The sequence below is a fragment of the Microtus ochrogaster genome, unplaced genomic scaffold (genome assembly GCF_000317375.1).
Source record: "Microtus ochrogaster isolate Prairie Vole_2 unplaced genomic scaffold, MicOch1.0 UNK35, whole genome shotgun sequence".
Taxonomy (NCBI): Eukaryota; Metazoa; Chordata; class Mammalia; order Rodentia; family Cricetidae; genus Microtus; species Microtus ochrogaster.
In genome coordinates this window covers 2928070-2941738 of record NW_004949133.1, presented here as the reverse complement: position 1 = coordinate 2941738, position 13669 = coordinate 2928070, and the positions used below count along the sequence as shown (strand labels likewise).

Here is a 13669-nt window from a genome sequence, read left to right as displayed (position 1 = left end):
CTGCTCAGTCGCTCTGCACATGAACGCCTGGACCTTGCCGGGCAGAGCAAGAATTGACAGTGGCCTTGAGCATCTCAGTCAAGACAGGGAGGCAGATTGAAACAAGCTCCGAGTAGACAGTTGGATGTGGAAAATGCCATCGAAGGGCCAAGGGCAGGTGCTGTGAATGCGTGTGTGTTGGGGGTTGTCTAAGCATTGGGACCCAGCTCACACTCACTCCCCTGGCCAGCAATTCACCCCCACTGTTCCATCTGTTTCTTTGTTTTTGCAGTTTTTATTTCTGGCTTTGTTTTTCCTTTACTTTCCTAATAGAGAGCCTTTGGAAAAATTCCACCCTTGTTTCAGTTGGACCAAGCAAAAAGGGAATTGTCCACTCTTCAGCCAGAATAGCCAAGGGGTATTGGCCTCCTACAGAGGCCAGGTGGACAAGTAGAACAGGCAGGGCCTGGCAGGAAAGAGGCCAAGGAAGACCCTCAGCTGAGACAGGGAGGTAAGAGCGCGGGAGGATCCGAGCTCGGTTAAGCTGGATGGGTTGGCTGTGCATCCCCTCCCACACCTCCCCTCACACCTCCTTGCCTTCTGTTCTGGTTGGAGGGGAGAACAGAGAAGCCTTTAGCGCTCTTCCCTCGCCTAGGAGGCTGTGAGCAGCCGAGACCCCAGAGTTAGAAGCGAGTCTTCGGTGTGCGCACGGAATTCACTCTTTGTTCCTCTTTCTCCTCAAATTCGCGGCACACAACTCTCATTGTTTCCTCTTCTCCGTGGCCTCTAGCACTGCGTTTGTTCATTTAAGAAATATTTACAGAACACCCACTGTGTTACACACACACACACACACACACACACACACGCACGCACCCACACGCACGCACGCACCCACACCCACACTAAGTGTGTTCAGGTTACAATATAGGAGGGACAAATATGTTCAGGAAAGTTAAGCTCTGAAGTTAGTTTGCCTTTGCTGTGAGGACTATGGTTTGCTTGCTATGCAAATTTGGGTAAATTACACGAGTTCTCAATGCCCGTTTCCTGGTCTTTGACACAGAGGTGAGCATAGCTCGTTGCTTCCAAGGCTGTGGTGAGGACTGAAGAGCGTGTAGTGTATAGTGTTCACACAGCGCCCAGCACAAAGCCGCCTTTCAGTCAGCATTAGCCGTTGTTCCTCCTCACCTCTCTCAGCTGGAGGCAGTCAGTAAATGACCTGTTCTTCAAATTTGCCTCTTGCTCAACCTGGTGACTCAGAGGCAGTCACCTGGCGCTAACCGCATCTTGCCCCCAGAGGCTCATCTGCAACCAGTTGGCAGACCTCTGTCTGCTCAAACTGCTGCCGTCCCCAGCCTTCATTGCCATACACCCCACTAGGGATCTCATACAGTGAGGGTGAGGGTGGCCTCAGCTCTCTGACACCCTCCAGATGGAAGTCTGAACCAGGTGTTCTTTTCAGCTGGCTGGGGACAGGGTACAAGAACAGGAGGCCTTGGGGATGGAGCCCAGATACCTACACCATGGGAGGAGGGAACACAGGACTTGGCAGGGGAGAAGGCTGAGGGGATCCCAGCTCCGAGGGATCCATGTGTGGATTCCAAAGTGGGAAGCAGCTGGCACTCATCCTGGGCCCACTCAGTGGGTCAGGACCAGGTCATGCCAAGGCCCAACTAGCATAGTGGCTCCTCTATTCTTGAACAACTGTGCTGCCCACTTGGCACAGGGCTTGAGAACTAGGAGTGTGAACTCAGTCAGGGCAAGAGGAGGGGCCAGGATGGACACACACACACACACACACACACAGAGAGAGACAGAGACAGAGACAGAGAGAGAAACAGAGAGAGAGAGACAGAGAGAGGGAGAGAGACAGAGAGAGAACACTCTATAAGGGTACACATACCTGGCTTAGGAAGGAAGAAATGAAATGTGCTTGGGGGGGACACGTCTTTGTGGGTCTGGGAATGGGTTTGGGTGGGAAAGATGCTTGCACGTTTGTATTTGCTTTTGCACCTGCTCCATTCTCTGCCAGAATTTGTTGTCCAGGTGAGGGGTAGGGTTTCCTCTTCCTTTGACTCTGACCCTTTTTGTAACCTCTCAACAGTTTAGCGGAGACAACTTTCCCTTTGGGGAGGGTGGGAAGCTGTAGTTCATTAGTGTAGCCCAGGTCAAGGCTTTGTAAAACTAACACAGGACATTCTTGTGTGTGGTCCTTAGCTCCCCTCCAAGCTGGAGTTTGCACATACTTGAGAGGGAGAGTGGATTACTATGTGTGTGTTTGTGTCATTTTCATATTAGCTTAGTGGCTGGTGTGCTTGTCATTTTGTCTCAGCAATCCCTGTATCTATAGCTCTATGTGTATGTGTGTGTATATGCTGGGCTTTCTGTCTCTCTCTCTCTCTCTCTCTCTCTCTCTCTCTCTCACTCTCCCTCTCCCTCTCTTTCTCCCTCCCTCCCTCCTTCCTTCCCTCCCTCCTTCCCTCCTTCCTTTCTTCTGTGATATTTGGACTGCAAGGAATCTAATATTGGACAAGTCTAACCTTCCCTAGCCTCATTTTCTGTGGAGATGAGTGCTCACAGGTTCTGCTGAGGACTGAATAAGACCATGTTACATAGTCGGCTCAGGGCAGAAGACTTCGCCTCAACAGTCTTGTCTTTGAACATGAGGGGCATTGTCTCCTTGGCTGAGACCTGTAGCATATGACAGTTCAGCCAGATCACAACCATTTTAGGGCAGACCTTGGGTCTTAATTACTTTTTTTAAAAAAATTTATTTACTTTTATTCTGTGTGCATTGGTGTTTGCCTGAATGTGTGTCTGTGTGAGGGTGTCAGATCTTGGAGTTACAGACAGTTGTGAGCTGATACGTGGCGGCTGGGATTTGAACCCAGGTTTTCTGGAAGGGCAGTCAGTGCTCTTAACCGCTGAGCCATCTCTCCAGCCTCGTCTTAATTACTTTTAATGATACTCGCGGCACCGCACTGTCACCTAGATGTCTCATACATATGCCATCTGGAGGCAAAATGAGTTAAATAAGCATATGAAACAAGACTGGTGACTGACGTCTGCCCACACGTGGTAGTACATGGTAATGTGGGTGGGAAACTGGTGAGATGAAGAGTGACAGCCCAGCTCAGCTATGCACCATGGTGCCAGAGTCCCAGCGGTCGCTACGGTGCCCGTGCCTCCACAAGCCCAGGCTTCCGTTCCTTCCCTGCCTTAGTCTGACCTTGAGACTGTCTGAAGGGCTCCGTTCCTTCTCCGCTCACTCACCCCAGGACACCAGCGGAGTGATTGCTCAAGCTTGTTTCCTTATGGGAGCGCTGCCTGAGGACAGGGGCTGCCTCCAGTCTTTGACATTGATCCGGCTCTCCTCGGCCGCGTGTGCGTGTGTTTGAGCATTGCCCTGGTGTGTGTGTGTCTGCAACGCCTTTCTGCGTGAAGCCCCTTGATGTCAGTGGGAACATGTGCCTGTGTGTGGTGTGCCTCGTGCCTGGCATTTGTTCTCCTCCCCCAACTTTCCCAGTTACATAAGCGGCTTATGGGTGAGTTGGTTCTGGACTTTGGACGCCCTCTGCTGGTCACTTCTGGTCTCCACAGTTTTGGGAGGTGTGTATGCGGCCTCCTTAGGCCCCAACTCCTCTGGAGAAACTAGCCCAGCCCCTAAGCTCTACTTACTGGTATGGGAGTCCCTTTGTTGCAAGTCAGGCAAGTCACGAGGTAAGCTCCTTGAGGAGTGTTCCTCCCCCACCATCCCGTAATGATTAGATTGTGTGTTGACTGCCACCTCTTTACCTGATATTGCACTAACACAAGAGAGTAAAAGACCATAATAGCCTTGCTTACTAGGGCATTGCCAAAACCCAGCCCAAGGCCTGGCTCAACCAGTATTTGCTACATGACTTGAGTTTTCACCCTAAAAGGAGTGAACAATGGGGTACAAGAAGATTCAGGGCTGAGGTTTTGTGGATTTGTTGTTGCTGTTTGCTTTGAGACAGGGTCTCGCCATGAAGCCTTGGCTGGCCTGGAACTCCTAGAGATCTGCCTGCCTCTGCCTCCTGAGCGTTAAGGTTAAAGGTGTGCACACCAGGCCTCAGCATTAAAGTCAAGTCTCAGCTCACTTACAACGTGTGTGGCCTTGGGCGAGATACTTAACCGTTTTGAAGTTCAGATTTCCTTTGTGTTAAATGACTTTGTCTTGTAAAATAAACTGTAAAGGCTGGGAAGGATTATCTACACAGCGCTCTGCGTAACCATCCCATAAATGGCTGCTATTGTGACGATGATGATTCACTTCCAAACCTTAAGTACCAGAAAGGTGGTATTCAATCCACTCAACTTCCAGCTAAAGGGAGATTGCTCTTGTTCCCAGTTTCCCGTCTTTGCAGTTTTCACGTAGCTCAGCGTGGCTTCTAGAGAAATAGAGAAACCAGGCTGGGACACGTCCAGATGGAAAGCAGCAGGTCCTTTATTTATCCTGTTGTTGGGCCATCTTGGGAGACCAGGGTTGACCTTCTGACTTCCCGCTAGATTCCCAAACTCTTTCAGTGTTTCTTTGTGGTTGCTGAAGATGGCTTCAACTGGCAACCCCAGGAACACTTACTTACTCTGAGAGCAGGAAGTCAGCTCTGGCCTGAGCCACTTTCCCTCTGTGTGCCTCCCTTTCCTCCATAGGGGGCAGTAGCGGAGGGAACAGGGCTAAAAGAGACCCAGTCGGGTGTGGAGGGGAAGGACCCAGATGTGGTCTAGGCCACTTCCACTAATGGCCACTTCCATAACCTTGGTTTTGCGGGCTGGCCAGTCCCTTCTCCCCATTCTGGCTCCACCCTTCTTACTCTCCGCCTTTTTCCCAGTGGAGACACGCACTAGGAAAGACTCTTTCCTTTCTCCTACCTCCAGGCTAGCTCCACCCTTTCCAGCCGAGAGGTGTGTCCATAGCTTCTCATTGGAGACTCCAATTGGTAGAAAGCAGTTTAATACAAAAACAAAACACCCCCTTAGTTACCTTGTGTAACAAACGTTAAGTGCGCGGTCTCAGTTAATTATCACCGTAACTCTGAGTGTTTACAACCTCTGTTTCGTACGTGGAGGGGAAAACTGAGGTTAAAGGGATTGAGCAGGTCAAGAGATCACCAAGCTAGGAAGTCTGGAGGGCTAACCCACTTTCCTTTCGTTTTGCTTTCTGACCGGGTATTAGGCCAGATTTCAGGGATCTTCCAGGGTTCTGAAGCCTCTTGAGCCCAACTGCTTCACGTCCAGGAAGTCCTGGGTCCCTCCATGCCCACATCAGTCAGCAGGGTTTGCTGCCAAGACTCAGCGGCCCACATCACCCAACTGGATTCTGAGTGCGTAACCACAGTCACCCCATCATCCCCAGAGGCCTTGCAAGCACCGATTCTCCCGGAAAGGCTGGCAGGTGCAGGGCGGGGTGCGCTCTGAGCGAGGGCGGGTGGGGGTAGAAGAACCCAGGTGCCGCCAGCTCGCCCAGCCTGCGGCCAGAGGCGGAGTCACCACCAGGGTCGCAGTCTGGCCGTTGCGGCGGCCAGGGGCGGGGCGGGGGCGGGGCTGGATTGTGGGCGTGTCCGGATGGCGGGGCGCGGCGGGAATGGTCTGGGAGCTGCGGAGGGCGGGAAGAGCGACGGGAGGAGGAGAAGAGGAGAGGAGGGCGGGGAGTTGGCGGCTCCCGCTCATCTGGGCTCTGCGCACCCACGCTTCACCGCTCCGCTTTCTGCCCCCCACCCGGGCATGTGCCCCCCGCGGCCCTGGTCCCCCAGAGCCCACGCCGACCCCCGGAGCCTCCCCAGAGCCGCCTACGCAGAATGGGCTTCCCCAGCCCCACGCCGCTGAGTTCAGTGCTGCTGCTGCTGCTAATGCTTGGTAAGCCGGGTGGTCGCCGCGTCCCTGTCCCGGCCGGGTAGGTGCTGACACCGCGCATCCAGTCAGCTCACCTTCCTAGCATTTGCGAGTCGGTTGCATCCCTACTTCTCCATCAGGCGTGTCTCCAGTCGCTCTGGGCTCGGCGCCTCGCTTCCTTTTGCGGCCGCCTGCCTAGGCAGTTATGGGGTGGGTGGTGGCGCCCTAGCTTTAGGCCCCGAGTTGGGGCATATTGGCGACCTACTGAGATATCTCCTGAGACACCATTGGACCCTCAAGGCAGGCGCCACTTCTCAGCTTTTACACTCAGGCCCTGGGGTCTTGCGCCCAAATACTGTGACAACCTTCTGCCCGACTCTAGGCTCCAGGCCTGACCTCGGGTGCCTGCTCTGCGTGGGCAGTGCCTGGCGGTCTTCATAATTACCCCAGAATTGGCTGGAGGCCCAGGGGCTGATTCTGCCCACGGTCTTTAAAGAAAGTCTCCCAAGCCCCACCCCCACCCCAGCACACATTTTACCATTTCTCCCTCACCTCTGTCTCCACCCTGGGCCAGTCAGTTCCTCTTGGCCCTTCTTCCACACTCCCAGATATTTGGTTGGTTGTCACACTTTGGTCCCAACATGTTTGCCCCAGGTGAAACCAGGCTCCATGGAAACTGAACCTGGGATCTCCAAACACTCAGTGTCTGTCCTGGTTGGTGTTTATGATGGTGTGTATGTGTGTGTGGTGGAGATATGGGGAAGGTGTAGTTATGGGGAAGATTCTGGGGTGCTGTAGTCAAGGCAGAAGCTTGTGGCACCCCATCTGCTTTCTCTGGCTCAGACCAGAACTACATGGTGACAGTCTTGGGCTCTGGGGATGAAAACTCTCCTTGAGGAACAAGGCAGGAGGCAGAGTGATGGCGAGAAATGAAGGAGCTGTGGGGTTTGGTTGCCTAGTGATGGTTTCTTTTCCCCAATGGGCTTTATGGGTCAGGGATGAGCCCAGGGGAGGCCGGGAGCAGTGAGTGTTGCAGAGCACAGAAGAGCTTGCTGGCATCCAAGCTCACCTTCTTCAAGTCACAAATGAGGAAAATGAAATATCTTGTTCCGGAGAGCATAGCCAAGGAGGGTTGAGGCTAGGATTCGAACTCGGATCTGACTCCCGAATCAGGCCTTTGGCTGTTAGAGAGAGGTGGTCTGGTGAGAGGGAACCTTGTTGCAGCCTGTTTCCTGAGGCTTTGGGGACAGCTTTCCCATGGGGATCTCCAGGCATCAGCACTTGTGGAGCCAGAGAGGTGGGAAGGAGGCCTTCTGAGCAGAATCTACCCATGGGCAGCTGGGAAGGTGTCAACTTGGCCGTCTTTAGCGTCATCCTGACTATGAAATGTGCCTGGAGCGAGTCACACACTTCCCTGGCTCAGAGTCAGAACTGGAAGCCCTTAGGTCTCCAAGGTAGAAACGGAGACCCAGGAGAGAGAAGAATTGGTCTTATGTTGGCTTCCTGTCTCTAGCCTCAGCTTCAAGCGATGGTCATGTGTTCTCTGAGTGACGCAGCCGCAGCCTGAAGCAGAAAAGAGGAAGAATGGGAAGGCAGGCTCTCAGGCTCCTGGGTGTTTTCCTGCTGGGCAGTAGCAAGACAGTGGACTTCCCCTGGGAATCCTGGAAATTACACAGTTAGGCAAACCAGGCCCCGCCTTGGAAGTGTCTCATCTTCTTGGTTTTGTCCCTCTTCAGGGTGTGTAGAGGCCCTCCAGAGATGGCAGGATCTTGACCCGGACATCCCACGCTCTTACACTGCTCATCTAGAAGAGATGGTTCTCTTCCCAGCCAGGCCTTTCCTCTCGTCTCTGTTGACCAAGAGAGCAGTTAGAAAGCTTTAGACTCAGACCTGGGTTCAGATCCTAGCTCCGGCACTCCCCAGATGTGCTTGCCGCAGGGAGTTCCATCATTTCCCGTCTGTGAAATGACTGCTAGCCCTCCTTGCATTCTGGGATTCGGAGGGTTTTTTTCGAGAAGTAGCTATGGAATGGTGGAAAGAAGAAAGGAGCTGAGACTGACTGTTGGAACAGGAGTGGGGATAAAATGGGGAGGGATGGAAAGAGAGAGAGAAACAGAAGGGTCAGAAGGAGCTTAGGGTCTCCTTACAGAAGGGGGACCAATATAAATGATGCACAGCACATGCAAATCATATGTAAATGAAAGCGTTTGTTGGGAGGGGGTGCATGGTGCACCATCTAGGCTATCCAGAAGGTTGGCAGACTCTGGGGGGAAGGGATCTGCCCCAAGCCAGGGCAGAGCCTGAGTTTTGCCCCAGAAGCCACAGCTGTCTGTGTAGCCCTTGGGCTAGGAGAAGCAGTGAGCTCATGGCACAGCTGTAGTGGGGAGGGTATTGTGTGGTGAGAACTGACTAGGCCCGTGCCCTGTTCAGCATGGTGCCCCGTCCAGCCTGGGCCACTGGCTCCATTGTCTAGCCCAGGTGACAGAACCAAGCCAAGCAGCTTTTCTGTAAGTTTGTGCCAGGTGCCCTCCAGCGGAGGTCTCAGAATCCCTTAGCTAGAGGCTTCACCTGAGAACGCCCCACACATGAGTGGCAGGGCCAGAGAGAGAGGGATCCAGCCAAGAATTGGGGAGTCAAGAGTCAGACATGCTTCCTTTATTTCTTATTTTAAATTGTGTGTGTTTGTGGGGTGCACATGTGTGCACGGGTACAGGTGCACATATATGAGTCTTCACATAAAGGCCAGAGGTCAGCCTCAGGTGCCACTGCAGGTCAGAGGACAGCTTTCAGGATTGGGTCTTTCCTGCCGTGGTCTTTTCTGAGGATCGAACTTCGGTTGTCTGACCTGTGTGCAGCTGCTTTTACCCCCTTAACCACCTCACCAGCCACCATGCCAAGCTTTTTACGTGGTTGCAGGGACTTGAACTCAGAAAGGTCTTTCCTTACTGGGTTGTCTCTCCAGCCTCCAGATGTGCTCTTTTGTTCAGGCAGCTACTCTACCTCTCATTAGCTAGAGATGGAGTATTCCTCCATTCTGGGGTGGATCTGGGCTTCTGTTCAGATGCTGAGACGCTGATGTCTTCCATCCCAGCATCTCTTCCCTGTCCTCATCTGTGTCTTATGCCTGGCTATGTTCTAACCTTTCTTAGATTGCTTCACAGGTAGCCGTCAAGAATGTGCCTGGGCATCGAATGGGGACCCAGTCTTTCTAAAATAATAATAATAATAATAATTCCAATTCTTTCTGCCTTTTCCCCACAGGAGTCAGGTGCTATGCCCGGCAGGTGCATGTCCCCAAGGGCCCTCTTTACCGTGTGGTTGGCACCACTGTCTCTATCTCTTGCAACGTGAGTGCCTATGAAGGCCCTTCCCAGCAGGACTTTGAATGGTTCATGTACAGACCTGAGGCCCCAACGACTTCCCTGGGCATCATCAGCACCAAGGATAGCCAGTTCTCCTATGCCGTGTTTGGGCCTCGCGTGGCTTCGGGGGACCTGCAGGTGCAGCGCCTGAAGGGAGATTCCGTGGTGTTCAAGATTGGTCGCCTGCAGGCCCAGGACTCTGGCTTTTATGAATGCTACACCCCCTCGACGGACACTCAGTACCTGGGCAACTACAGTGCCAAAGTGGAGCTGAGAGGTACTGGGCTCTGAACTGGGTGGTGAGAGCACCTCCCAGGTTTGGGTTTCATCTTCCTCCTCTTGCTTCCTCTTCCTTCTCCTCCTCTTCCTCTTTCCATCTCCCCCCCCAGATTGAACCTACAGTGTTGAGCATACCAGGGAAGTACTCTACTCAGCTATATCTCCTGTGTTAGTTTTTGAGATTGGGTCTCACCCTGTAGCCCAGGCTGGCCTACAACCCACTAGCCTAGGTTGGCCCGTAATTCCTAGCAGTTCTCCCACAGTTCACTATGTAGCCCAGGTTACTTTAAAACTCCAGCGGTCTTCCTGTCAGGCTCCTGTGCCAGTAAGCCTGTCTTTCCGGCACTTTCTTTTCTTTTACTGGGACCAGATGCAGAGACATTTCAAGTTACTCAGACTGGCATTGAGCTTGTTCTGAAGCCCCAGTGGGCCTTGAACTTGCTCCTTCTGTCTTAGCTTCCTAGGGAGCTGGGATGATAGGCCCGCTCCAGCCTCTTTATCTTTACAATTACTTTCTTGAGTATTTAAAATGCATTAATCCCAGACATTAGAGTGGGTGTCAGTAGGTTTATTCTGTAAAATTCATCTTAGTATGCTCAGACTGGGCTAGGGACCACTGAGTTATAGAAGTCCTTGTCCTCCAGGAGCCCACAGAGTAGGTAGTGAAGTAGGAGACACACAGGAGACAGGAGGGCTGCCAGCTCCCAGCCCTCTCTCACCAAAGCCTTTCTCTCCAGTTCTTCCAGATGAGCTGCAGGTATCTGCTGCCCCTCCGGGGCCCCGAGGACGCCAAGCCGCAGCCTCCCCCTCCCGCCTGACAGTGCATGAGGGGCAGGAGCTGGCGCTGGGCTGCCTGGCTCAGACTAAAACAAAGAAACACACACACCTGTCGGTGTCCTTTGGGAGAGCCGAGCCTGAGGCGCCAGTGGGGCGAGCCACTCTCCAGGAAGTCGTGGGACTGCGCTCTGACATGGCTGTGGAGGCTGGAGCTCCCTATGCTGAGAGGCTGGCAGCCGGGGAGCTGCGGCTGAGCAAGGAAGGGACTGATCGGTACCGCATGGTGGTCGGGGGTGCCCAGGCTGCAGACTCGGGCACCTACCACTGTACTGCCGCTGAATGGATTCAGGATCCTGATGGCTCCTGGGTCCAGATCGCAGAGAAGAGGGCAGTCCTGGCCCATGTGGATGTGCAGACACTGTGTGAGTGCCATGTCCCCCTGAGGGGGCATCTCAGTGGGCATCTGGGGTAGTGCTCCATGACCGTCCTCTGACTACAGAATTCTTCTGCCATGGAGTGAGCAGCCTTCTAGACCGTATTCACTCTCTATCCACGCTTTCTCTGCTCAGAAATTGGATGTGGAGATACAAGAGCTATGGTGGAAGGGTGAAATTCAGGTCCTGGGGAAAGAGACAGATAAAGGGCCTCTAGATTTTTGCAAAGAGGTGTTATAGCTAGGAACCCAGGCATCCCCATGACCCCTCCCTTCCCCTGCTGTATTTCAGCCAGCCAGCTGGCAGTGACGGTGGGACCTGGCGAACATCGGATTGGCCCGGGGGAACCCTTGGAACTGCTATGCAATGTGTCAGGGGCACTGCCCCCACCAGGCCGGCATGCTGCCTACTCAGTGGGCTGGGAGATGGCTCCTGCAGGGGCTCCTGGGCCTGGCCGCCTGGTGGCCCAGCTGGACACAGAAGGTGTCGGCAGCCTGGGCCCTGGCTATGAGGGCCGGCACATTGCCATGGAGAAAGTGGCATCCAGGACCTACCGGCTACGACTGGAGGCTGCCAGGCCTGGTGATGCAGGCACCTACCGCTGCCTAGCCAAAGCCTACGTTCGAGGGTCTGGGACTCGACTTCGTGAAGCAGCCAGTGCTCGTTCCCGGCCTCTCCCTGTGCACGTGAGGGAAGAAGGTGAGAGCTTGAGCCCTTGGCAGGGTTCAGAGCTTATCGAACTTATTTCCTAGGTTCTTAGCTCCTGAGCCTTCCCTCTGTAACCCGTATGTCCTTCACTCTGCAGGCGTGGTGCTGGAGGCCGTGGCATGGCTTGCAGGGGGTACTGTGTACCGGGGAGAGACTGCCTCCTTGCTGTGCAACATCTCTGTGCGGGGTGGTCCTCCGGGGCTGCGACTAGCAGCCAGCTGGTGGGTGGAAAGGCCAGAGGAGGGCGAGTTAAGCACTGGCCCTGCTCAGCTTGTGGGTGGAGTGGGTCAGGACGGCGTGGCAGAGCTGGGAGTTCGGCCTGGAGGGCGTCCTGTCAGTGTGGAGCTAGTGGGACCCAGAAGTCATCGCCTAAGACTGCACAGTCTGGGGCCCGAGGATGAAGGCGTCTACCACTGCGCCCCAAGCGCCTGGGTGCAGCATGCGGACTACAGCTGGTACCAGGCGGGCAGTGCACGCTCCGGGCCTGTCACAGTCTACCCCTACACGCATGGTGAGTGATAACCGCCCTCCCCTCCCCTCCCCTGCTCCAGTTGTGTTTGCCCTCTTCTGTTTTCCTGTCTTCCCTGCTATCTCCGCCTCTCCCTCCCTACCTCCCCACATCCCTGCATCCCCTTGCATGAAAATCCCCAAGCTGATCTCAGTGTTGATTGGGGTGGATGTATGTGGGCATGGATGGTACTCTGTGACTAGGGACTGAGTCTAGAAACCCTGCTGGGGAGAGTGTCAGCGACCTGTATGACAGATCCTCTCTGAGCAGGCCATCCTCTCTCCTCCAGCTCTGGATACCCTGTTCATGCCCCTGGTGGTGGGTATGGGAGTCGCCCTAGTCACTGGCGCCAGCGTCCTTGCTACTATCACTTGCTGCTTTATGAAGAGGCTGCGAAAGCGGTGATCTGTAGCATCCCAGGTGAGGGAAAGGGACCCCCAAGCCCTGTCTTCCTCGGGCTTCCTGTGTGCTCCATCTGGACAAGCTGCGGCCGGCTCAGCCCTGCAGGACCGTGGAGCAGGGTGAGGGCTGAAGGGATCCCTATCCTCAGCCTACTCCACTGCCCTCTCCAGTTCCCGTAGGTGTCTTCCAGCCGGCGCCACCCCGCCCCTCCTCCGGTTGCCTGGATACCCTCTCCCTCCTCCGTCCAGAACTTCCTTTAATTTATTTGACCTGTCCCTGCCTAGAGTGGGAGACTTGGCTCCCCCATTGCCCACAGCTTTCCTCAAGGTCTTCCTTCTGGTTCTCTGTTCTTGGTCTCACACTCTTGCTGTAGGAAGGAAGGCCAATTCCTGTCCTCAAACTAGTTGGGGTTTTTTTTTTTTGTTTTTGTTTTTGTTTTTAATGTGAATAAACTGGTTTTATAAAATCCAGGCTTGGTTGTGTCTTCCCTTGCCATGAAGCTATAAAAGGCAGGGGTGGGGTGGGGTGGGGTGGGGTGGGGGTGGTAGTAGGGAGGTTGCTGGGGTTGTCAGCCTGTTCTGGATAACCCAGGCCCTCTCCCCATCGTAAACACCATCTGTCCCTCGAGGACCTTGCTACCCACCCACTGCAGGAGGGGATGCCTGGGTCCCATCTGTCACCTAAAATGTCAGTGTTGAGCCAAGTCCTAATGGGGCTTCTGTTTGGAAAGGGGAACATAGGAAGTGAGGGGTGGGTTCCAGCTGAGCTTGGCTCCTCTCACAGCTTCCAGGGACAAGTGTTTCTGAGCTCCCCAGACTGGGACACGCCCTCCTCCGTCTCATTCTCCTGGTTAAGCTAGTCTGGGAGCAGACTCCTCCCACCAGGCCCTGGGGCCTCAGTCTTTTTCATCCTGACCTTAATTATTCTCCGACTGCAGCAGAATAGGAGCCCCAGAATGCAGCTGCCTACTTAGGGACCACAGCAGTTGCGGGGGGGGGGGGGGCTGTGTCCTCTGTACACAGAGTTACTTACTGCATCTGCTTACACGAGCTGCACCTCTCTCTGGTCCGGAGAGTCTCGGCTGTTCTGCACTTCAAGTGGAATCCAGTCTACCTTTTCCATTTAGCAATTTAACATTTATTGAGCATTATGAGTTTGCCAGGTATTATTTTTTTTTTACACATAAGGGAACTAAGGCCTTGCTGAGAGGCTGAGAGTCCTCATGGAGGTAACTAGTGACAATCAGCATTGGCACCAGAACACAGGTCTCCTGACTGCCCTGGACAGTGGTGCCCTGAGTGGTTGCATCTCAGCGACTTCCAGGAGGAGCTTCGATGTCTCCATTCCAGTGCTTTGTATGAGGG

At 54.1% G+C, this 13669-nt stretch overlaps 1 protein-coding gene across 3 annotated transcripts; it reads left to right on the top strand.

Moving 5' to 3' along the window:
* The first annotated feature begins 5348 nt into the window (after positions 1-5348).
* Positions 5349-12775, top strand: Igsf8 (immunoglobulin superfamily member 8). 3 transcript variants are annotated; one of them, XM_013354254.2, is made up of 7 exons: positions 5349-5398; positions 5757-5859; positions 9097-9474; positions 10214-10675; positions 10979-11386; positions 11493-11906; positions 12193-12775. In XM_013354254.2, exons 2-7 carry the CDS (start codon positions 5802-5804, stop codon positions 12306-12308), a joined length of 1836 nt encoding a protein of 611 aa, XP_013209708.1. In that variant the 5' UTR covers positions 5349-5398; positions 5757-5801; the 3' UTR covers positions 12309-12775. The 3 variants fall into 3 exon arrangements, with proteins under 3 accessions (XP_013209708.1, XP_026645765.1, XP_005368629.1); XM_026789964.1 differs by lacking the exon at positions 5349-5398 and having other exon boundaries at positions 5607-5859; positions 12193-12323; positions 12476-12775; XM_005368572.2 differs by lacking the exon at positions 5349-5398 and having other exon boundaries at positions 5608-5859.
* The last annotated feature ends 894 nt before the right edge of the window (positions 12776-13669 follow it).

Coding starts and splice junctions, on each gene's coding strand:
- Igsf8 (XM_013354254.2), top strand. CDS start 5,802: ATGGGCTTCCCCAGCCCCACGCCGCTGAGTTCAGTGCTGCTGCTGCTG. Junction 11,387..11,492: donor TGTGCACGTGAGGGAAGAAG/GTGAGAGCTTGA, acceptor TTCACTCTGCAG/GCGTGGTGCTGGAGGCCGTG. Junction 11,907..12,192: donor AGTCTACCCCTACACGCATG/GTGAGTGATAAC, acceptor TCTCTCCTCCAG/CTCTGGATACCCTGTTCATG.